The 24,041-nt window shown below is 59.2% G+C and overlaps 1 protein-coding gene across 5 annotated transcripts in view; it reads left to right on the top strand.

The window, feature by feature from the left end:
- Positions 1 to 23,661, top strand: part of GRM4 (glutamate metabotropic receptor 4) — a 112,934-nt gene extending 89,273 nt beyond the window's left edge. For 3 of the 5 annotated variants that reach the window (XM_043907201.1, XM_043907200.1, XM_043907199.1), the window contains exons 7-11: positions 6,849 to 7,049; positions 7,257 to 7,393; positions 10,645 to 11,580; positions 16,554 to 16,800; positions 22,693 to 23,661. In XM_043907201.1, coding sequence (XP_043763136.1) covers positions 6,849 to 7,049; positions 7,257 to 7,393; positions 10,645 to 11,580; positions 16,554 to 16,800; positions 22,693 to 22,742 — 1,571 coding nt within the window. In that variant the 3' untranslated portion in view covers positions 22,743 to 23,661. The remainder of the gene's footprint in view (positions 1 to 6,848; positions 7,050 to 7,256; positions 7,394 to 10,644; positions 11,581 to 16,553; positions 16,801 to 22,692) is intronic. The other 2 variants (XM_043907202.1, XM_043907203.1) reach the window with 2 other exon arrangements.
- Positions 23,662 to 24,041: the final 380 nt, after the last annotated feature.

Here is a 24,041-nt window from a genome sequence, read left to right as displayed (position 1 = left end):
AGCAGCTGAGGTCTGAGGGGCAGGGTGGGATGACACAGGGTGTGTGTGGGGCCTGGTTGGCCTTTAGTCGGCATTTAGTCATTATTAACACAGAATGAGACAAAGCCATGGCAGGGTTTGAAAAAGGATAAGACTTATGTAATAATGGGCTCATTCTGGCTGCCCCCTGGAGCAGAGCCAGAGATGAGTTTGGGGCTGTAGGCTGGGGTGGGAGCTGATGGGAACCTGGAGCAGGTGGTGGCCATGGAGATGGTGAGGAGTCTGATTCTTTATCAGTTTTGTAGTGTAGCTGCAGAGTTTGCTAAAGGATTTGCAGTGAGAAAAAGATGACAGAAAATCAAGGAGGACTCTGAGGTTCTTGGCTGTACTTTGAGATGCGGCGGGGGAGCGTGGACAGTCAGGCTGAGTCATGGGGAGATTCCTTGGAGAGGTGGGTGCAAAACCCAGGCTGAAGTTGGTCAGGAGGAAAACGGAGGAGAGACATTGATGACGAGTAAGTGAGTAAGGATCACACTTCTGAGAAGTTTTTGTTGTAAAAGAGAGAGAGAGATGCTAGCTGGTGAAAAAGTGGGGTCAGGCGAGGGTTTTGTTTGTTTAAATGGGAGAAATTAGAGCATATTTGTATGTTGCCAGCAAAGATCCAGCAGAGGGAAAGCTAGAAGCTGCTGGCGGGAGAAGGAGCATGGCTGGGTGATGGGGGAGAAGGGACATACACGTGAGGGGCTGGCTGTGACTGTGGCCCCCTCCCCGGAGAGCTCTTGGGCTGGGGGTGGGGTGGAGTCTCAGAACCAGTGAGGGGCAGAGAAGGGCCTTCCCTGGGAGCTGGCCTGTCCAGGTGCCAAGTGGGGACTCTGCTACACATATCACTCTATTCTACCCTGGAGCTACCCTCATTTCAGACAAGCCAACTAAAGCCCAGAGATACTATGCGACTCAGCCCATAAGAGGCTGTGTTGGGGTGGGGAGGGGGACAGTGTTTCAAGCTGCTCCCATCTGGCCGGACGTCCACATCCTGTTTCTCGAACTTGGGTCTGTTGACATCTGGGAATACATTATTTGTTTTGTTTACTTTTTAAAGGTCATTTATTTGGTGGTGCTGGGTCTTAGTTGTGGTAGGTGGGGTCCTTTAGTTGCAGCACGTGGGATCCAGTTCCATGACCCGGGGTTGAACCTGGGCCCCGCCACTGGGAGTTCAGAGTCTTAACCACTGGACCACCAGGGAAGACCCTGAGGATACATTCTTTGTTCTGTTTGTTTGCTTTTTAAAAATAATTTATTTGGCAGTGCTGGGTCTTAGCTGTGGCATGTGGGGTCCTTTAGTTGCAGCATATGGGTCTAGTTCCCTGACCCGGGATCGAACCTCCCTCCACTGGGAGCTCGGAGTCTTAACCACTGGACCACCAGGGAAGACCCTGGGGATACATTCTTGAGGTCAGACTCTCAGGGACCCAGAGTTCCTTGATGGTTCCTGAACTTCGCATTTTCATTCAATGGCCATCCAGAAGTGGTCTTTACTGATTCTGAAGACGGCTTCTCTGCTCCTGTGATTGTTTGCAGTTGCAAGCCAGTGTCACCGCCAGGATTTCAGCTTCTGATGTGTTTTCACCTTGGGATCTTCCTGGGACAACCACCTTCCCTCAGAAGGGGACTGGGGCTGGCTCAAGGTCGGGGAGCCCAAAAGGGAGCACCTGGGAGTCAGGAGCTCCCCCTCCCCCTGCACCCCTCTGCCCCGAAGGTGGCAGTAACCACCGTGAGGCTCAGGGTTCCCCGGGATGAGAGCTGACAGAGCTGAGGCCAAGTTTGGGAGAACAGACCTGGGTGGAGGGGGCCAGACCGAGTTGTTTAGACGTCCCCTAACCAGAAAGTCCACGCTTATCTCGTGAGGGGGGCGGGGATAGTCATCACATGCCAGGCTGCATGCAGAGGGGCAGCCAGGCTGTGTGGAGGCCTCGGGCAGTGGGGAGTTATTCCTTGGGGGTGTGTTAGGGAGGAGAGGAAAAGGGAAGCTTGGAGAACAATACGTACATGGTATGACATTGTGCGTCTTATTGATACATCTGTGCCTCCTTGAATCCTATCAGCTGGCCCACAAAGTAAGCATTATTACTGTAGATTTACATCTAGGGATGTAAGCGTTGCTTAACCCGGTCATAGGGCTGGTCCAGGGCAGAGGCACGCACCAGCTCTCCGTCGGAAGACCCTGGGACCCTCCTATCCTGCTCCCTGGAAGTTTGCCCGATGGATGAAAACCAGTGTGGATGTTGGCCTGTCTGTATGTAGATGCCAGTTTCCAGATCTGTAGATACGTGCAGTATGTCCACACACCTATGTCAGTTACCCGTGTGGACTCGAGCCTGGGGGTGCGGACCCTGAGGTGTCCCCCTGGTGGCCCCCCAGCACCACTTTGCCAGTGGGATGAATGCCCCCAGAGCAGCCTTTGGCCTTCAGCTGGCAGAGGTGGGGCTGTGTGTTCCCTCAGATGGGCCGCCCTGAGGCCTAGGCCCCGCTGTTCTCTGGAGCCGCCCGTGGGCGAGACTCATACCAAGCATTAGCGCTTTCCCTTCACGCCCTCGTCTCACTTTCTTACCCGACTCGTGCTTTCAGCATCACCTCCAGATAAAATGCTTGTGCCCACATCCTTGTCAGGACCTGTTTGTGGTGCTTCTCCGCCCGGCAGTGAATCTGAATAACCACATGCGTGTACAAGTGCTATGCTAATCATGTAGCTGTGTGTGTAGAACATGTGTTTATGTGGCCACTTGTGTTTCCGTATGTTTGGACGTGGATGTGTGTATAGAGATGTGTATAAATGCGGGCACATTTGTGTTGTGACTCTACATGTGCAGATGTGAAAATGTGTGAGTGTATATGTGGTTGATTTTCCATACCTTTCTGTGAAGAAATGTGTGTGTGTGTACACGTGAGCCTAGAACTCAGGAGGAATGTGGCTGGGTGGGGTGAGTTTTGAGGAGGTGAGGGGGGGAGAAGGGGAGGAGCTATGGTTATTTCAACCTTGAAAACTCATTTCAATTACAATTTACAACCTGCAGACAAAGGCTGCAGTCTCCGTAGTAACCGCAGCTGCGGGGGTTTTGACGTGGGGAAAATCCTTTCGCTGATGGTTCCGGGGCTGGCTGTCACCCGTGGCTGAGCCAAACGCCTCTCCGGCTCACTGTGCCTCGGGACACAATTAGGACATCTTCAAACTGTTGCTGCTGTCATGGCTGCCATGTGTCCGGAGTTGATCTCCTCCAGGAGCTCTCAAAAATCTGTCTTGCTTCCTCCCAGAACTGCAATTCCCCCGCCTTGGCCTGGGGGTCCCTCCCTCCCCGCCGCAAGAGGGGGTTCTCTGACCCTCGCTTCCCTCCACGGCCCCCTGCCTCCTCTAGCCCTGCAGACAGGGACACGTAGCTCCTGGTTAGGCCTGGCCAGATGCCCCAGAGAAGGGGAAGGAGGCAAATCAGGGTGGATGGAGAGAGAAGGAGGGGACAGTTCAGGGTGGCAGAAACTCTTTGGGAGCCGGAGAGATCTAGGTTCAAATCCCATCCACTCACAGGCCAGGCCTGTCCCCAGGTGTGTAGGAACACCTGCCGGTGGTCAGGATTCCCGCAAGCCTCGGTACTGCACTGGACTACCTGTGAACCTCCTCCTCTGTGAGGGCGGCCGGTCCGCCCTGCCTCTCAGAGGCTCAGGGCAAACGAAGCATCAGCCACGCTGCAGGGTTATTTGCTGGAGTCAAGGGTGTACAGAGAGCCTCACTGGTTACGGGCGCAGCTTTCAACATTCAGGACAGTGTGTCTTGACCTTGTTGAACTTGTGTTTGTGACCCCTGCCCCCTCCCCCAAAGGGAGCACACTTAGGCTCTGTCATTGTTGCTTCTTTTGGGGCTTAGGGGAGGGGCCTTGTGTGTGTGAGATGGAGTGTGTGTAGGGGGCAGACTCAAGGCCTGCCACTCCCTTACAAATAAACACCCTTTGCAGGGCACCTCACTGCCCTGTTATCTCATTTGTCATTGGGGGCAGACTTGAGACAAAAGTCAACCATGTGAAAGTGTGTTGGGGAATCTCCAGAAATTGACAGCTGGCCCTGTGGCCACTCTGGGGGCAGGGGATCCCGAGGGGCTGTGGTCCAGGGCCGCTGACAGCCCACAGGACCCCGGAGCCAGGCAGAGGTGGGCGCCCCTGGTGAGGGGCTCCCGTGAGGTCGTCTGCACTCCATGTGTGACCCCAGTGAGATCACGTGGTCCTGGACCCGTGTGGCCCAGGGATGCATGCTTCAGCTGCACCGCTAAGGGGGGCGTGTCCTTGGCCTGGGGAGAGCCCTGCCCCCTCTCTGCAGCGGCTGCAGCCGCCCCCTCCATCCCGGTTAATTCAGTCTCTCATCCATATGAAATGAGGGTGTGATGGGAGCTCTGGGGGCATGGAATGGCGGGATGCAGACAGGGGACAGGACCCGGGGGCCGGGGGTGAGGGAGGGGCCCGCGGCTGGGACTTTCCACACAACCCTGCACCAGCCTCTTCTGTCAACCTCTGGGAGCAAGATTGTCCCTGGAGCTTCTCTCCTGGCTACCAGAACCTGTGATCAGAAGCCTTGAACAAGAGGGCAGGCTACTGAGGCCGGAGAACCTGCCCCTCCCGTCCATTCACCTGTTGTGGCCGAGAGACAGCTTTGCCTGTTGGCACAGCTCTGCCTTCCCCAGAGCTCCAAGTTAGGCGAGGCTTAGACCTCTCTGTGCCCTCGAGTTTAACGTGCTTCTGCAGCACTTGGCAAGCACCGGGCCTCTCCATGACCTGTTGTGAATGTAGACCCGTTTATCCTCGCGGAGTCCCTATCCCAACCCTATGAGCTAAGTACCCTCAGCATCCCCATCTTGCAATCTAGGAAACTGAAGCCCGTGAGGTGAGGGGGCAGGTCCAAGGTCAGAGCTAGATGATGTGTTAGAGCTGGGGTTCCTGCCCAGACAGTCTGGTGCGAGTGCAGTGCAGTGGGGAGCCAGGGGCTCAGCCTTGAAGACCACCCCGTCTCCAGCCCCAAGGCCACGCTGCAGAAGCTGTGGTATGTCTGGAGCCAGCAGTTCCCCCGGAGCCAACTGGGAATCTTCCCCTAAACTGTCCAGTCTGGGTACTGGGGGCCTGTGATCTGTGACCCCGAAGTTAGGGTGCTGGAGTCAGGTTCTGACCTCGGTCACAGTGTCTTGGTGGCCAACATGGGCATAGGAGATGTGCCACCAGCTCCATCGGAGCCCTGGGCAGCAGGGCACAGTGACCATGAATTAGCTAAAAGTAGAGAAACTTAGGAGTGACCTGTGGATCCCTGAGGCCTCAACCTGGCTCCCACGTGACACCCTTTGAAGTCCCGGGCCCATGGCCCCTTGGGGTGCCACTCACCCTGCTGGCCACTGGGGAATAACCTCTGTAAGGTGTGGCCCTGGCCCTCTAGCAGGGAGGCATGGGTGTGTGTCTGTGTGTGTTTAAGGGTTAATTTCGTCGTCCTGGCGGTAAGGGAGGAGGCTGCCAGACAGGCTGTGTGCAGGGCTGTGGGCTTGGCGGGGGGGAAGCTGGGGTCCCTAGCACTCTGCCCATCCTCCCCCTTCCTCTCCTCTGCCGTCCCCCTGTCCTCAGCTTAGAGCTCCTGCCCCTCCGCCACTTTCCTGCCCTCCCACTTTCCTGCCCTCCCTGCTTCCATCCGGCTCTTACAGTCACTCAGGTGTCCAGGCTGGGGGCTGGAGCACCTGGTCAAAGCCAGCTCTGTGTGGTCCTGGAATGCCAGGGAGCTTTTCTGTGCCTCCGTGATTTCATCTCTGTAGAAATGAATGGGGATCATTACCTCATAGCATTGCTGTGATTATCTGATGACTTACATACATAAAGAGCTTAGAACGGCACCTGCACAGAGTAGATGCTCCATAGAAGTTAGCAGCCCGTATCCTCTGTCATCATTGTGACCCAGGCCTGGGGCTCCTCCTCCTCCAGAAAGTCTTGCTGGACTGCTCTAGCCCCGCAGCCTCTGTAGCCCAGCTTAGAAACCCTCTCTTCTGAGCATTTAAGCACCATAATGTGGTTTGGTCAGCTCCTCTGTGCCATGGGTTTTCTGTAGCTCATCTCATATACAGCACTTCTGTGGGGCAAGATGGTGATCTTTTTACTGGCAAGTCACTGAGACCCCAGGCAGCCAGAGAGTCTGTATGGGATCCAGAGCAAAGGGCTTGGGTGTGTCCAGAGCCCAGGGGGTGAGGATGGGAGGCCTGGCGCCCTAGGGAGTCACTGCTGTTTGCAGTGAGAAGGCGGTGCGGTGGGTTCCCCATTTTGCGAAGCTCATTCACCCTGGCTAAGGAGGGGGGGTCACTGACAGGGGGAGGGGTGGGGGTGGTCACTGACAGGGGGGAGGGGTGGGTGGCGATGATGGTGGCTTCTGACGTCTGGGGCATCTGGAAGCCACTGAGGACATCGGGTGTCCTGAAGCCTGAGGGACCTGCGGCCAGCCCCTCACCCTCTCTGGGCCTCAGTTTCCCCCCTGTACCCCATGGTGGGGCAGCAGCCCCTGGCTGGTGGCTGCCCACAGCTGAGCTGCCGTAGGGCATCACTGCCTTCATCCACAGACGCAGTTTCTGACCTGGCAACTTCCCGGCTCACACAAGGTCCAGCTGTACAGTCATGAGGGCAGTGGGCCTTTCAGGACCATCCCCCAGGCGCCCCCACAAGACCGTCTCCTGGGGTGATGAAGCTCGCCCTGGGTCTGGGGCCAGGAGACCCGGGTGTATCCCGGGGAGCCTGCTGTGGTTCCCGCGGCACATCTGTGAGTGCTCATGGGCCACGTGGGCACTCCTGCCCTGAACGGTTTTGTTGCAGACCGGGAGCGCATCGGGCAGGACTCGGCGTATGAGCAGGAGGGGAAGGTGCAATTTGTGATCGACGCTGTGTACGCCATGGGCCACGCGCTGCACGCCATGCACCGAGATCTGTGTCCGGGCCGTGTGGGGCTCTGCCCGCGCATGGACCCCGTGGACGGCACCCAGCTGCTCAAGTACATCCGCAATGTCAACTTCTCAGGTGGGGGCACCACCCAACCCTGGGGAAGGGGTCCCGGGGCTCCATGGGTGGGAGTGGGGGAATCTCTTCAGATGCTTCCAGGGAGTAAAACCCCCTGAGACGTTCCATGCAGAGGTGTTGCTGCCCGGGGCTCACGCTCCTCCCTGTCTCTGGGCAAAGGCTCAGCAAAGAAACGGAGTGTGTGACCCCCATGGGCGCCCCCCCCAGGCATTGCGGGGAACCCTGTGACTTTCAATGAGAACGGAGACGCACCCGGGCGCTACGACATCTACCAGTACCAGCTGCGTAATGGCTCGGCCGAGTACAAGGTCATCGGCTCCTGGACGGACCACCTGCACCTCCGAGTAAGTCCCCGGAGGGAGGGCGGGGTGGGGGGGTGGGGAGAGGCCACCCGGCCCCGGGAGGGGAGCCCTGACACCCGGGTTTGGTGCTGCCGAGTTGGGGCTTCCTTCCGTCAGAGAGCCCTGAGCCCCCAAACTCCAGGACAGAAGAGCGGGGCAGCTGGGCCCCCGCCCTCCCTGCCCCTGTCCTTCCCCGTGGCCTGGGCCCTCCTGCCTGCTCCCCTCACAGGGCCAACCCTGCAGACAGATGTATTCATACTGGGGCACGGGGGCTCAGAGTCTTGGGGGTGGGAGTGGGGATGGGGAAAAAGTGTGAGGCGGGGAGGGCTGTGTCTGGACAGAGGAGGATGACAAAGAGCTTGGTCACACAGTGGGGTTCTGCTGGTGGGTAGCTGTTTGAGAATGACTCCATCAAACCACATGGGAAAGCCATCGTTTTCCTCAGTGGCATGAAGGGGCTTCTCCTGGGTCCCCTAGCTATGCTGTTCGAGGTCATGGCTGTGCCAGGGACTCGGGATCTCCCTCCTGCCCTTGATGTCCCCGGCTATGAATAATGCCATGTTTGGGGATAAAAGGGACCTGTGGTTGGTGCCGCGAGGAGGTGCCTGTGGACTGACTGGTCCCCACGCTGCATGGAGGGTGAGCTGCGTGGGGTGGGCACAGTGTGACGTCCAGGTGGACCGGAGGCTCGGGGGGCCCAGATTCTGGGAGAGTCACCCCTCGTCCCTGCTGTCCCCTCCTGTAAGCATCTCGTCTGGCTGCAAGCCCTGGAGCTCTTTAGGGCACTCTGCCCACGATCTCGTTTATCTCCGACAATCTTCCAAATCAGGAGTATCTCGGGAAACCCAGCCCTAGGGATGTTCCAAAGGCCACACAGCGTGGCGGGGCTAGAGCCCGTTCCCACAGTGATGCTCCTTGGGTTGCTGAGCGGGTGGGAGCAGTGTGGGCAGCGTGGGACCCCAGCCCAGATGGAGGCCTGTCTCGTTCAGATCCGGCGTAGCGGGGAGGGGCAGGGCCTCCATTCACTGGCAGTGGCAGGCAGCTCATCCTTACAGAGCACCCGCTGTGACGGCTTCTGTTCTCAGCAAGTTACCTTACTGTGGGGATGCCAGCCCTGCAGGGGGGCCCTGTTATCACCCCATTCTGCAGGTGTGGTAAGTGAAGGCAGGCCTGGGGGGTGGGAGTGATAACGGTCCCCTCCCCAGGAATATAAGCCCCTCCACCAGCATCAAGCTGGGGGGAGGGAGGAGGTGACGCAGGACTCATCCTCAACCTCCACACCTGCCCCGTCCCTCCCGAGGGCTCTCGCTCCGGTGGCCAGACCTCACTGCTTCTTGGAGACTCTACCATGATTCACTGGCCCCACCTTAGGCCAGCCCTGGGCTGGGGGCTGCAGATAGCAGGGAAGTAACTCAAAGGCCCTGTCCTCCTGGGGCCGATGCTCTGGAGGAGCAGACAGAACTTCCAAGTGGAAGCCATCATAAGTCACAGAGGGCTCTGGTGGCCTTGTATCTGCTGTCTTTGGATCAGGCGGGACAACAAAGGCTCAGAGAGGCTGAGGTGTTTGCTCAAGGGCAGACAGCCAGCTAGCAATAGAACTGTGATCCCAACATTTGACCTCATTCACTGCTCTTTCCACTGGAGTCAGAGTTTTCTGGAACACCCCCCATCTCCCTGGGTCCCTGGGTCCCCCTGCAGCGTCACAGGTCTGGTGCCCAGAGATTGTCCTGCCCCCTTGTTCCTGCAGGATGGGAGCTGGCCCTGGTCACTGCTGTGCTCGTTGGCTTCTAGGGGACGGTCATGCCCAGAGCCGCAAGGCGAATTTCCTCCTTGAGATTTTTGTCCCCATCTACCATGAAGCCATCTTTGGATTCTCCACCCTGCCTACTCCAACCCACCCCACTCACCCTTTTTCTCAGCTCTAAAAGCCTCCCTTCAGCCCCAAACCAACTGGCTATTCCTTCTGGAGTGAGCTCCCAGAACAAAGGTCCTGCTGTTCTCTAAGCGTGAAAGTGAAAGTGTTAATTGTTCAGTTGTGTCCGACTCTGTGACCCTCTGAACTGTAGCCCACCAGGCTCCTCTGTCCATGGGGATTCTCCAGGCAAGAATACTGGAGTGGGTTGCCATGCCCTCCTCCAGGGGGTCTTCCCAACCCAGGGATTGAACCCAGGTCTCCTGCATTGCAGATACTTTACCTTCTGAGCCCCAGGGGAAGCCCCAAAGCCATTCTCTAAGCATGACCCTTCCTAAGAGCTGATGCTTGGAATATGGCTCCCAAGTGTGGCCAGGCTTCCTTTGCTCAGAGCCTGGAGCTCTTGGGGGCTCTCGCTTACTTTCCAGAACTTCGTGACACACTCCGTAGGGCATGCCAGCTTCTGTGGCTCCTTTGCTCGCTGCAGTTGTGTCTTCAGGGGCGTGTAACAGAATGCACTCATTCAAAGCAAGAGGCAGAGAAACACTCACCCCAGTCACACCTTACAGGCTCTCTGAGTGAACCTTTGTTCATTGTTTTCTGCTGAACCTGACTCCTGTGCCACCCAGAGGAGGCCCTGGGGGCTGAGCCACAGGCAGTGAGTCTCTTGATGTGTGCACACAGCAGCCACCTGGGGGGTTTGGTTAAAACTCAGATTCCGGGACTTCCCTGTGGTCCAGTGGTTAAGATTTCAGTTTCCAAGACGGGGGATGAGGGTGCAGTCCCTGGTCAGGGAGCTAAGATCCTTCATACCGGGACATGAAACAACAGAAGCAATTGTAACAAACTCAATAAAGACTTTACAAATGGTCCACATTAAAAAAATATATTAAAAGAAAAAAAAAAAAAACTTGGATTCTGAGTCAGTAGGTCTGGGGTGGCCAAACATTTACATTTCCAACCTGCTCCTGGGTGACGCTAACGTGGCCGGTCGGGGACCACCGTGAGCAGCGAGGCCTCACAGGGCTGGGAGTCCGGGCTGCTGGCTCTCCACACCCTGCCCTGTGACTCTCGGTTGTCACTGCTGGCCTCTGTGTGACCGTTGGGGGTTTTGTATTGGAGCAGGATCCCCCGCAGGTCATCTAGGTCTAAATTGTGCCCGGGAGCTTATTTAAATGCAGCTGTTGGATTCAGTTGATCCTGGCAGGGCCAGCCGGGCAGCTGGGTTTTGCCATCTGATGGAGCGATTTGGACGCAAGGTTCCAGGGTGCCAGCCAGGGGGCCGGTCCAGGGCCCTGGGCGGCGTGTCCTGAGGCTGGCTCCCCTGCGCTGTCGTTGACAGATAGAGCGGATGCTGTGGCCGGGGAGCGGCCAGCAGCTGCCCCGCTCCGTCTGCAGCCTGCCCTGCCAGCCAGGCGAGCGGAAGAAAACGGTGAAGGGCATGCCCTGCTGCTGGCACTGCGAGCCCTGCACAGGGTACCAGTACCAGGTGGACCGCTACACCTGCAAGACCTGTCCCTACGACATGCGGCCCACGGAGAACCGCACGGGCTGCCGGCCCATCCCCATCATCAAGCTCGAGTGGGACTCGCCCTGGGCCGTGCTGCCCCTCTTCCTGGCCGTGGCGGGCATTGCTGCCACGCTCTTCGTGGTGGTCACCTTTGTGCGCTACAACGACACGCCCATCGTCAAGGCCTCGGGCCGCGAGCTGAGCTACGTGCTGCTGGCGGGCATCTTCCTGTGTTATGCCACCACCTTCCTCATGATCGCCGAGCCCGACCTGGGTACCTGCTCTCTGCGCCGGATCTTCCTGGGGCTCGGCATGAGCATCAGCTACGCGGCCCTGCTCACCAAGACGAACCGCATCTACCGCATCTTCGAGCAGGGCAAGCGGTCGGTCAGCGCCCCGCGCTTCATCAGCCCCGCCTCGCAGCTGGCCATCACCTTCAGCCTCATCTCCCTGCAGCTGCTGGGCATCTGTGTGTGGTTCGTGGTGGACCCATCCCACTCGGTGGTGGACTTCCAGGACCAGCGGACACTGGACCCCCGCTTCGCCAGGGGGGTGCTCAAGTGTGACATCTCAGACCTGTCGCTCATTTGCCTGCTGGGCTACAGCATGCTGCTGATGGTCACGTGTACCGTGTACGCCATCAAGACGCGCGGCGTGCCCGAGACCTTCAACGAGGCCAAGCCCATCGGCTTCACCATGTACACCACCTGCATTGTCTGGCTCGCCTTCATCCCCATCTTCTTCGGCACCTCGCAGTCGGCAGACAAGGTGAGTCCCAGGGGCGGGCTGGGGGGTGGGGGGCGAGCGGGGAGCAGCCTCCCGGGGCTGGCCGGCCCCTCTGGACATGCTTTCCTTCCCCTGTCTCAGTTTTCTCTCCAGCTTTTGCGTCTCTCTTGCCTCCCTCCCTTCTCTTCTCCTGTCCTCTCCCTTTTCTCTCTGCACCCCACACCCCGTCTCATCTCTGTCCTTACTTCTTCCCACCCTCTCTCCACCCTCCACCTTCCCCAACTCTTCATCCCTCCTCCCCATCTCATTCCCGTCTTCCTCTCTCCTCTCTCTCCCCCTGAGATGCTACCCACTCTTTCATTCTTCATTTGCTTTTTTTTTTATGGCCATGCCGCATGGCTCATGCAATTTTAGTTCCCTCACTGGGGATTGAACCCAGGCCCTTGGCAGTGAGAGTGTGGAGTTCTGACCATTGGACGCTCAGGGAATTCACACTCTTTTTTAGGCCCTCCCTTTCCTCTTTCCCTGCTTAGCCCTCCTTCCTTTCTGTCCATGCCTCTCTTCTTCCCTCTCTCTCCTCCCTCCATGCTGCCCTCGAGGAGCCCCAGGGGTCCCGGGGGTGGGTGATGTATCGGGCACTTGCTCCCTCCCTTTCCAGCCCCAAAGCCACCCCAAAGCCTGGGATGGGGAGGCCTGGCAGTGTCAGCTCAGGGCCCTTGCTCCTCCTGCTGGAGCTGCCGAAGGGCTGCCGTCTGCTGGCTCCGCTGGGCTCTCGGGTCAGACACATCCTCCCGCAAGGGCCTTGTGGACTCTGCCCACGTCACAGCCCCAGTGCTGCCTGGGTTCTGGGGTTTTATCCTGGAGGACTGGGAGTCCCTGAAGTCAGAGGCCAGACAGGGGGCAAACTGGGGGGACCGAGGACCCTAGCTCATGTCTGACTGTGGGATCCTGGGCAAGCCAGCTGGCCTCCACCTCAGCGTCTTCATCGTAGAGTGGGCCATGACCCCCTGTCTGCAGTCCTCACAGGTGTTGTAGTAATCTCTCGGCACGAAGGGTGTAGAAGCCACTTGCCCACTGTAAGGACGCAGGGGCTGGGAAGTCTGGGGGAGGGTGGGCACAAGGTGGGGGGGGGGGTAGAGATGGTGCAGATGGCCTAGGACCCAGAGGCCAGGGGAAGGATGCTGGCTTTTCCCAGGAGTGAGAAAGGAGCCGCTGCGGGCTCTGAGCAGGAGGGCCACGGTGGGGTGTAGGACCCTTCTGGGGTGAGCCCTGTGGGGGGCGAGCGGGGAGCAGGGTGGCAGGGCAGAGGCGGTGTAACGGTGCCCGCAGGCATGTCCGGGGGAGCGGGGGCTGAGATTCTGGTGGAGCGCTTGAGTGAGAAGCACAGAGGGGGGTCCCCGGTTGACACCCCCCCCGGGGTGTTGGTGTGAGCAGTGGGAAAGTGGGGGTGTGCACACGCGGGGGACAGGACCGGGGAGGCAGCGGAGGAGCCGATGGGGCCAAGATGGGAAATGCCTGCGGACGGGCTGAGTTTCGGAGGCCCTGAGACGGCCGGCACAGCGGCAGTGGACAGTGGCTGACTCAGTGGTTGACTGTGAGTCTGGGGTTCAGGGGTGAGGGCCAGGCTCGACCTGCGCCCGGGGAGTCACCATCATGTGGATGGCATTTAAAGGGTGAGCCTGCCTTTGAGCTCCTAGGGACGCTGGGCCCCAGTGAGGCTGTGGTCAGAGCTGCCACGGCTGGCTGCTTGTCATGTGCCAGGCACTTGGCCTGGTGGTCAGCAGGTGCCACACGACGGGCCAGGGTACATTCACCATCTGTGTTTACAGATGAGGCGGAGGGAGCTGGAGTGACTTGTCTAAGGTCACCCAGCCGGCAGGACGCAGGGCTGCCCGTGACGGTGCCCTAGCTCAGGAGCCCCTCCCCACCCCACCCCTGCAGCTCCGGGGCAGCTCCCCAAGCCTGGGCCTCCCTCGGGATGTGCCCTCCTCTTTTCCAGCAGCTCCTCGAAGGCAGGAGCCACGCCCTCTGCCCTGCGTCCCTTGGGCCTGGTGCAGGGACACCTGTGGCCCTTCTTCTAATGTGGCCCTGGGGGCTGGGGGTTCTGAGACGCAGACCCTGAGGCTGGCAGTGAGCGCCCCGAGGCTCGGGACCAGGCCTGGCTCCTGGCCACCCCTCACACTTGAGCCAAAGCCGCTGCCACTGGGGAGCAGCTCACACTGTGGGCCGGGTCAGGATCTCCCCTCCTCCAGGCCTTCAGGAGGCCCCCCTACTGCGGGCAGGTGCGGGCAGAGGCCCCCGGGCTCCGCAGCGCCCAGGGAGCGCGTGGAACCAGCAGGGGAGGCCGCCCACACCCCAGGAAGCTGGCAGCTTGAGAAATTACCCTCAACAATCCCAGGAGGCCCCTTCCTTCACCTCCCTGGGGAGTAAGGCACGCAGCTGGGAGGCTGCCGGCAGGGTGGTCTGGGCCCCGACTCTGCCTTCCTGTAACTCCCCTGGCTGGCGGCCAGCGCGCGGCTCCCCGCGTGTTCCTGTCTCCTGGTCCCAGCCCCTCCACCACCCAGCCCTCTCTCAGTACCCCAGGCCACCCCACCTGCCTCCGATTTCTCCCTTTGTAGGAGGCGCCCCTCAGTACTGATTGTGAAAAGGAGCCTCTGAAATGATCTCCTCTGAGGCCCAGAGAGGGACAGGGAGCTGCCTCGGGTCACACAGCAGCCTGGCCCACACCAGTGTGTGGCTGTGACGCCCAGCTCTGCCCCTGATGGCATTCACATGGGATTCGCCTCCTCTTCCTCTGGGCTTCTGCATGAGGCGAGGGTGGGGACATGAGGGCTGAAGTCCCTCCAGCTCAGAATACCAGGCTTCTTAGAGGCTCAGGCAACCCTGGGTTTGGATCTGTGCTGTGTCACATCTGAGCTACAAATGGCCCCAGTGAAAGCTGCAGGCCCGGCTGCATCCCTCAGTGGGTCAGGGTGGAGTGGAGTCCGGAACCCAGTCCCCGGACTCCCACCCAGGACTGTGTTCACTGCAGGCCTCACTCCGCCCAGACAGGAGTCCTTGAGCCCTGTCCCACCAACCTCATTTTGGCCCAACGGTACCTCCCCCCATCACCAAGGTGGGGGCAAATGACCTAAGATGAATCTACCCTGGAAATATACCCAAGAATCCCCAGTGTGAAAGAAGAGACAACCCTGCCTTCAGGGATCCCCAAATCTAATGACAGAGGCATGCCTTGTCCCCAGGGAACCCCCAGTCAATGGTGAAGACCCAGATAACATGCCTGTTCTTGCTAAATTCAGACCTCCACTATCTTCTCCAAGGGTCTGTTATGATACTCTGGAGCCTGGACCCCTCCACCCCTTCCACCCTGGGGCCCCAATGCCATCTCGGGGGTGGGAGAGGTGACTGGCACCCTCCACTGGCTTGTCATGACCTTTCCTGTCCGCATACTGGGGGGTAGTGCTGTGCCCGTGGGTGAGAGTGTGGGTCATGTGTGAGGACAGAGGCGTGTGTGCTCACTGGGGAACAGGCTCCCATTTCCCTGGGTCTGTGACATTTTCTGAATGGTGGCCTCGCCACACTCCCAGCCTCCTCCCCCGCACCCTCTTTCAGTGCCCTGTAAGTTTCATGTGACCTCATAGTCTGTGCTTGGGTATCCTCGTGGTTTGGGTGAGGTAGGTGCTATCATCCCATTGTGCTGATGAGAAAATTGAGGGCTGGAGAGGGGATGAGACTTCCCCAGTGTCACACAGCTCTCTCCTCTCAGACCCTCCAACTTCTCCAGCTCCTTTCCAAAGGCAAGAACCCCGGGGAAGGGTGGCTGAGATGCAGGCCTTCAGATTCAGGTCATGAGGTATTTATGGGGAGGGGCAAGGGATGGGGAGAATATGAGAACAAGAGGACCTGGCCCCTCTCTTCAGGAGACTTTCCAATGAAGCTAGGGCTCCTGTGACCTCAGGACTCAAGTCTAGACCTGGGTCCCCCACTGCTGGGCTGGGTGCAAGGAGTGAAGGCTGTCTTGGGGGATTGGCTAGGATCTGGGAGTCAGGGAGAGCTTCCTGGAGGAGGTGGTACATTAACCAGGCCCCAGGGGAGGTATCCCAGGCTCAGAAACGGCAGATCTAGGAGGCAGAGAGCATTTTCTGCTTTCCCATACCCAGACCTGGGGGCCACAGCCTGGGCTTCCCCTGCCCCCACCCTAGCTGAGGAGGCCAGAGGGGCAGCTGAGACCTGGAGGCCCAGGAGGGAAGGAGGAGGTGGGGAGGGGATCCCAGGCTGGGGCGGTGGGAATTGTAGGGCCCTGCCTGGAAGCCCCCACTATTGAAGAATGGATTACCCGACACCCAGATTAATGGGCTTTCATTTTGCTAAACATCTGTCACTGTTAGTGCTGGCGAGTGAGCGTGAAATGAGCTTTGACTGGGCTGCCATCAGTGGATCACGACGGTGCCATGGCTCCTGTGCCAGCCACCTGCTCTGCAGAGTGGCATGGGGGGGGACAGTCACTGAATGGGGGTCCTGGCCACGGCGCTGTGCCATGGCCACTGGGAGCTACTACAAGGCACCCCAGATGTTCACCTCACTCCCAGACCTGTGCAGGGGGCTGCTTCAGGGGAGGGTCAGCTGTCCCCTGAGAGCCCTGCCCCTGGGCCTCTGCCCAGCACATAACAGTAGTGAACACTTGTGTGCACCGACCACATGCCAGATATTATTTTACATGCCTTTGCCGTTTATTAAGTCATTTCAAACTCACAGCAACCCTATGAGGTAAGGACTAGAACTCTCATGCCCGAGGAAACAGACGCCCAAAGGATGTGGCTTGTCCAAGATCACGTAGTGACAGTGGTGGAGCCAGGCTGATTCCAGGCTCTATACCATGGCTCTCTTCCGCCTGAAACCAGCAAGACACAGGGAGGGGTCCCCAGCTGTGTCTGTCTGAGGGGTGGGCTTCGGACAGGGCCCCCCGGGAGCCCGGGGCAGAGCACGCCCTGACACCGCCCCCGGCCCGCCCCCAGCTGTACATCCAGACGACGACGCTGACGGTCTCGGTGAGTCTGAGCGCCTCGGTGTCCCTGGGGATGCTCTACATGCCCAAGGTCTACATCATCCTCTTCCACCCGGAGCAGAACGTGCCCAAGCGCAAGCGCAGCCTCAAAGCCGTCGTCACCGCCGCTACCATGTCCAACAAGTTCACGCAGAAAGGCAGCTTCCGGCCCAACGGCGAGGCCAAGTCCGAGCTCTGTGAGAACCTGGAAGCCCCCGGTGAGTGCCCGGCCCCGCCCCTCTCCCACTGGACCAGCCCAGGCCCCGCCCCTCTCCCGCTGAGTCAGCCCAGGCCCCGCCCCTCTCCCTCTGGACCAGCCCAGGCCCCGCCCCTCTCCCTCTGGACCAGCCCAGGCCCCGCCCCTCTCCCTCTGGACCAGCCCAGGCCCCGCCCCTCTCCCACTAAGCCAGCCTAGGCCCCGCCCTCTTCCTGGAGCAGGTCTGCGCCTCCCCGCTCCCAACTAAGTCTGGTCCATTGGGGTCACTGGGAGAGCCCTGAGGCCAACGTGCGGGGTTCCCACCCAGGAAAGCCTCGAGGCACCAGCTTAGCCCGCTTTGCCCCGCCCCGTCCTGGGAGGGGGACTCTTGCCTCTCCCTTCCCGGGAACTATTCCCACCTAGGAAGAGGCTATGGCGGGCCTGGTTCAGGCAGGGTGACCTGAGACTCCGGGATTTCTCCACCTTGGCGTCCACATCCGGGCCTGTGCCCTTTCAGTCTCCCTGGGGAGGGGGGCACTATCTGGAAGCAGTTGAAATCCCTCAGCTTGGCTTTGTCCAGCTGCCCCAGGGCAGGGTCCTGAGAGAGGGGGACTCAGAACTCCGGTCCTGGAATGGGTAAGTGAGGCCTGGGGTGGGGAACAGGGCCTGCAGAGCTGTGGTTCTTAGGGAGATGTCCAAGGAGAGAGAGGTAGGGCATGGGAGGGACAGGTTGGGCCTCCAGGGACCAGTAACAGTGGTGACCATTTCTTGAACCCCCACTGTGGGCCACACCTGCCAGGAACCACTTTTCATCTTCACAGCAACCTTGAAAGCAGTGATTTTTAATTATTTGAGGCTATAGATGAGGAAGGGCTTCCCTGGTGGCTCAGATGGTAAAGAATCCGCCTACAATGTAGGAGACCCGGGTTCGATCCCTGGGTGGGGAAGATCCCCTGGGGAAGGAAATGGCAGCCCACTCCAGTATTCTGGCCTGGGAAATCCCATGGAGAGAGGAGCCTGGTGGGCTGCAGCCCATGGGATCACAAAAGAGCTGGACACAACTGAGCGACTAAACAATAGATGAGAATAGGAAGGCTCAGAGGCGAGGGACTCCCAGGGCCACATGGCGGCGGGTGATGTCCCGCTGCCTCTAAGTAGAGACAGAGGCCTCTGGCCTGTGGGCTGGGACTGTACGGGCCTCACTGCCGACTGCTTCCAGGTGGACAGGGTGGAGGGGAACTTCTGGTCCCACTGCAGACCTTGACTCCCTCCCTGGACCCCCTGTAAAGGTCCGAATGGTTAAAATAGCAGCCCTTCCTGCCTCCCCACAGGGAGAGTCTTAGGGGCCTTCTGTTGGTGGCAGAAGAGACAAAGAGCCCCTTTCCCAGGAGAGGTTCAGATACTGGCCCTTCGGGGCAGCACTCCGCTTCCGCCCTCTAGTTCTGAGGGAAAGGCCGCAAGCGGACATTGTTGGGAGCAGCAGGAGGGAGATTGGCGAGCACAGTCTCCAGAGAGGGGCCCCTTTGTCACCCACCAAGAGATCAGGAGAAACAGGAGACCTCCCTAGCAGGTGTTTGGGCTGGGATAGCCCCTCCTACAGGCTCCCCGCCCTGGGGCTCTGGTTGAAGCATCTTCCGTTATCAGTCATTCCCACCTGTAGAAAAAGTAGAAAGGAGGAAAGTCCCTTCCCACATCCAAACAGATCTTTTCACTTCCCAGAGATCTCTCCCCTTTGAATGGTCTTCACAGCAGTCCTGTGAGGCCCGGCTTGGGCTGGATCCCCAGCTGAGGCCCAGGGAGGGTGAGTGATTCTCCTGAGGTCACACAGCAAGCTAGTGACTAGCTGGCCCCATGCAGTGTCTTTCTTTTGACTCTGACTCCATATGTCCTCCCCATCTCTCTGTGCAGAGCTGAGTACCTGGCTTCCAGCACGCCCCTCCTTTGCTTAACACCCCTGATAACACTTGGCCATACCCTCCACCAAATGACATGTTATTCTCTACAGTGTACACTTCTTTCCAACTTCCCTGTACCTACACACAGCCTGGGGCTCCCTTCAGATGCCACATGGACCCTCTGCCTGTGATGGGAAGGGGTGGTGTCCTCATGGGCCTTCCCGCCTCTGGTCTTTCGTGTCCACTCAGATGTGCAGAACCCCCAGTGCAACCCCTAACGAAGTCCTTCTGTCCTGAGCGGGGACCCCTCACTGCTTCCCACCCCACACTCCGGACTTCCTTTTCCTCCTTCCCAGGGAGACTCACCCTCCTTGGGTCCCATCCCTCCAGGCCCCACTTTGCTCCAGGGCTCATGAGAGCAAGTGGGGTATCAACCCGCTCAGACCCCTGTGTCTAGCAGGAGAGAGCACCCTGACCCCGGAGGGTGGTGCGCATAGCGCTATGACCGGCCAGAGGGAACCCCAGGGCTGACATTGTTGCCTCTGCCTCTACTCGGGCTTGGCCTGAGGACAGGGGACAGGGAGGGGTCCCTGTGCGGGCCTGGCAAGGGAGACTCAGCTTTCCCAGCCTCCTGCTTCCCGAGAGGGCAGGGTGAGAGCTGGTCCTCCCCACGGCCCCCTGCACTGAGGACGGGAGGCCCACCTTCTCAGCTCGGGGACAACAGCGGCCATGGAGGCGCGGAGCGGGAGCCGGGTGATTAATTCTGGGAACAGCCAGATCGTGGGGGTGTGAGCCGGAGAAATGGGGAGGTGTCATTCCGTGGAGCAGGGACATTTTTCACTCTGTCACTGGCAGGCCACGTATCTTTAAACAAACAACAGAATAAATAATTCAGGGGCCCGATTGCAGGCAGATTAGGCGAGAAAACACGGGGACGACAAATGGGGGCTGACAGCTCGTGCCGCCACTGCCCAGCTAATTGTTAGCTGAGGCAGCGGGACTGAAAGCCGGCAGCCAGGCGGCATCAGTGAGGGATGGGTTGGGGCCCTTGGGCCACACCTCCGCCCGTCCCCTTCCACGCTGCTGCCACCCCTGGAGTGTTGCTAGCCCCATCCTGTCCTTATCGATATCAGCCCAGCCCCTTCACCTACCATTTTTCAGGGTTTAGGGAGTATTTCTATCTACCCAGTTTCTGAGAGCAGGTAAGGGCTTATGATCACCCCATTTTACAGATGAGGGAGTTGAGGTTCTGAGCAGTTCACTTTGTTAGAAAGTCCGCGTGGCAGGGGCTGAGATCCCCTACACCAGTGAGGGCAGGGTTGGATCTCAAGTGTCCTGACTCATGGCCAGAGCTCTTCCTTTTGAGCCTCAGCTCCTGGGTGCTGTGGGTGGAATCATTGCTCCCATTTTCCAGAAGGTCAGACTGAGGCTCCATTGAAGGGCTCTGGGGCTGCTGGCTTATAGCAGAGGGTTGAAGGCACTTCCAGGTTCTGAAACCCATGGATTGGGTTTTCTAGAGGAGGCAGCTCTGGTCTTGGAAGGAGAGGAGGGGCCCAGCTGTCCCTCCCCTACCCCCACTTTCTCTGTCCCCGCTGCTCTTCCACACCCCCACCGCCCCCACCTCAGGCTCTGTGTCCCTGCAGTCAGCGGCGATCTTGCTGCTGAGGTTTTCCTTCCCCTCTGAGCCAGCAGCTGCCGATGGGTTTACAGGTTTGAAAATTCAGTCTTATCAGTTCACCCAAGGGGTGAATGAGCCCTGGAGAATTGATGCTCAGTAGCCTGGCCTGCGGACGTGAGAGTCACTGTCAGCGGCTGGCTCTTTTTCTGAGACTGGGGGAGAGAGTGGGTGGAGAGGTGGGGGTGGCTGAAGGGGAGGAAGTCTCAGCAAAAAGGGCCTCTCCCCTCCTGCTGTAGGCCGGGAGACCTCACAGGGCGGGGGAGGAACTGCCTGAGGTCACAGCCGTGCTCCTTCTCCACCCTTGGTCCTCCAGCCTCCCGGAGGGACGTAGGCCGTTTTAGAAATGAAGGTGGGTGTCCTTCACACGCTGTGCGGTGCTGTGCTGGGTGCTTATTGCTCTCCTGGGTGTCGTGGACACCATTGCCTTCCAGTAGCACCTGTCCAGGTGGCACCTAAAACCTGAAACTCCCTGCCCCTGCCCAGTGATGGTTAATCTTCTGCTTGGACATTTCCGCTGACAGGGACTAGTTCAGCTCACCTACCTCACAAGGCCACTCTCAGCCCGGGCCAGGAGACAGTTCTTCCTTTAGCCTCCCCGCTGGTCCCCTGGTGTCCCCCCTGCTCACCCCATCCTGGCAACCCGGGGGACCCTCTGAGAGAGGGTCGCCGCAGTCCTGCCTGTATGAGTGAGCTGCTATGACAAAGAGGCCCCAGGACAGAGCGGCTCAAATCAGATTTGTTTCTCTCTGATCTCGTGGTGCATGGTGGGAGCAGGGACCTGGGTTCCCTGTAGCAGCAGGGACCTGGGTTCCTTCCGAGTGTCTTTCCGGCGGGTCCTAGAGGGTTGTCGTCATCCTCATGGCTGGGGCTACTCGACCTCGATGTCTCTTCTGGCCATAGGAAAGAAAAGAGAGGAAGTAGGGAGGAAACAATCTTTTTTTTTCCCCCCAAAGAATGAGCTTGATCATTTTATGGTAACAAATAATTCTGCCAAATCTCAGTGGTTTAAAACAATAAAGGTCCATTTCCCACTCCTTGTGCATGGGAACAGTCTATTTTCATCAAATGGTATGGACGCTGCGCACAGCCCTTGACACTTGTCATTAGCAGGAATGTGGTCACAGGAGGCCACTCCGGGCTGCAAGGGAGGCTGGGAAATATGGTCCTTAACTTGGCAGTGAAAACTGGTAGATAGATGGCTGGGGGTGGTCAGGGTGCCGCCCACCATCCTGCCATCTTCCGTGTTACCTTCTCCAGGCAGACACCCCTGGCTGTGCCCAGTAGATGCTCCCCGCTGTCCTGAGCTGTTAGGGTCCTGACAGTCAAGGCAGTTTTATGACCGAGGGCGCCGTGATGTCCCCCATCCAGTCTACTCTCTTGGCACCACAGACAAGCCTCCCTGACTCCCCAAAGGTGTCTGCAGGTCATAGAGGGAGACCCTGAACCCTGACAGGACAGGAAAAACCCCAGGATTCGGGCTGGGCTCCTCACCCCTCTGGTCTCAGCTCCTCAGTGTTCCAAGAGGGTTGTGTTTACCTGGCCTCCTCCCGAGGCTGAACTCCAGCGAGTGGAGGCACTTGGGACACCCGGGGTCGGGGTGGGGGGCAGCTGACATGGTCCCCTAACTGTGGCTGGGGGGAGCGGAGACACCCAGAGAGGCAGCCCTGGCCCCCATAGTGGGTGAGCGGGAGCCAGAGTGACACATGCAGAAAAGAGGGGCTCAGGGCTGGGGTGAGATAGGACCCCCGATGGCGGGGGGTGGGGAACGAGGCTGCATGAGGCTGAGGGCCCCCGAGGACTTCCCTCTCCCTAGGGGTGGGAGTAGGGCCGAGTCAGGCACACGCTCCAGTGCCCAGCCCCCTGAGGCCCCTCTCTGGTTCCGTTATCTCCTCTGTCTGCATTTCTGCTCATTCCCCCAAGGCAGTTTGTCTGTGTGTATTCTTTGCATGTGCATTTCCAAAGTGTGTGCACATGGAAAGTGTGTGAAAAACTCTCCCCTGGTCATACTTGAAGGCTGTATCATATCACAGATAAACACGATCCTCTTAAAGCCTGGTGGGATCAGGAGGATGCAGGGACTCCGTGGGGTGGGGGGTGACACCCACAGAGGGATGGGGTCAGCAGGGAGAGCTCCAAGGAGGGTCTGCCTAGGGGGACAGGGTGAAGACAGATGGGCCCGCCAGGCCAGCAGCCCCGGTGTGGGGGTGGGCGGGATGGGTCTGGGGGAAGTGCCGCAGTGGGCGGGGTGGGTGCTGATGCCCTGGGCAGGGCCATGCCTGCGGAAGGGGCGTCGGATGAAGACAGCCCCTGACTCCTGGCTCCCCGGTCTCTCTCCTTCCAGCGCTGGCCACCAAACAGACCTACGTCACCTACACCAACCATGCCATCTAGCTCAGCCCCTGGAGCTGCCCAGGAGGAGAAGGACGGAGACCCTGGTGGATGGTGCGTCGGGCCAGGGCCACACCCAGGGGCCCAGCCGATGTCCTTCCCGCCTGTGGGCGCCCGTGGACATGGCTTGGTGCTGCTAACAGTGGGACCCCCGGCAGTCACTGCTGGGTGCCCTGGACAAGCCGGGCCGGGGCCAGGAGGAGGCTGGGGGTGCTGGGAAGCCTCAGGCCACCTGAGCACCTGCGTCCTGGACCACGGCCCCTCCCCACCCCAAACCACCGAGGCTCAGGTTGGGAGGCGCCCCGCGCTGGTTTTCTCCCTCGTCTCTGCCTGTCCTGTTGGTGACTCAGTCTCCATCCCAGTCTTGCGTTCTCTTCTCTCTCTGTATCACCTTTTCTCGCCGTGTGTCTCTGTCTATGCGCTCTCTGCTTTTTCTGTATCTCCCCTCTTTCTGTCTCTGCCTTTTCTCTGCCGTCTCCAGCTCTCCCCGTCTTTTCTCCTGTGCTCCGCCCATCTCTCCTCTTGTGAATTTTTGTTTCCTGTCCTCAGCCCCCTCCTCACCTTCATTTCCCTCTCCCTGCCATCTCTTGCCGATTCGCCAAATCCTACATGTCGCTAAAGAGAAAAAAAGGGAAAAAAAAATCAAAACACAAAAAAGCCAAAACAAAAACGAATCTCGAGTGTGTTGCCAAGTGCCGCGTCCTCCTGGTGGCCTCTGTGTGCGTCCCCGTGGCCCGCAGCCTGCCCGCCTGCCCCCTGCCCGTCTGCCGTGTGTCCTGCCCGCCTGCCCGCCTGCCCCTCCTGCCGATGACACGGAGTTCAGTGCCTGGGTGTCTGGTGATGGTTATTGACGACAATGTGTAGCGCATGATTGTTTTTATACCAAGAACATTTCTAATAAAAATAAACACATGGTTTTGCACCCCGGCTCCACATCCACTGAGGGGCCTGCGGTCAGACCCCCGGCTCAGCCCGAAGCTGGAGGGCCTGTGGTTACAGGGAAGAAGGAACTGGGTGACAGGGATGCAGGGCTGAGGGCCGTGGAGGCTGCTTCCTGGGGTGGCCTCAGGTGGGGTCTTGGAGAGTCCCTGGGCAGGGAGGGGCCAACCATAACCTGATCCGCTCCTTCCCTCCCAGCCAGGAGACGCTCCTCTTGAGACCCTGGGTCCAGGGTTCCTAGCACCCAGAGCGCTCCCCTCCTGCCCGTCCTGTCTCCAGGTCACAGGTGCTGGGACGATGTGTGTCTGCCCTGTGATGAGTGTGCGGCCCGTGGCCAGGTGGGCCAGGTGCACGCACAGGAGT

Source organism: Cervus elaphus, chromosome 7, assembly GCF_910594005.1.
Source record: "Cervus elaphus chromosome 7, mCerEla1.1, whole genome shotgun sequence".
Classification (NCBI taxonomy): Eukaryota; Metazoa; Chordata; class Mammalia; order Artiodactyla; family Cervidae; genus Cervus; species Cervus elaphus.
Note: the sequence above shows the minus strand (reverse complement) of the source record. Positions and strands in the feature narration are given on the sequence as shown.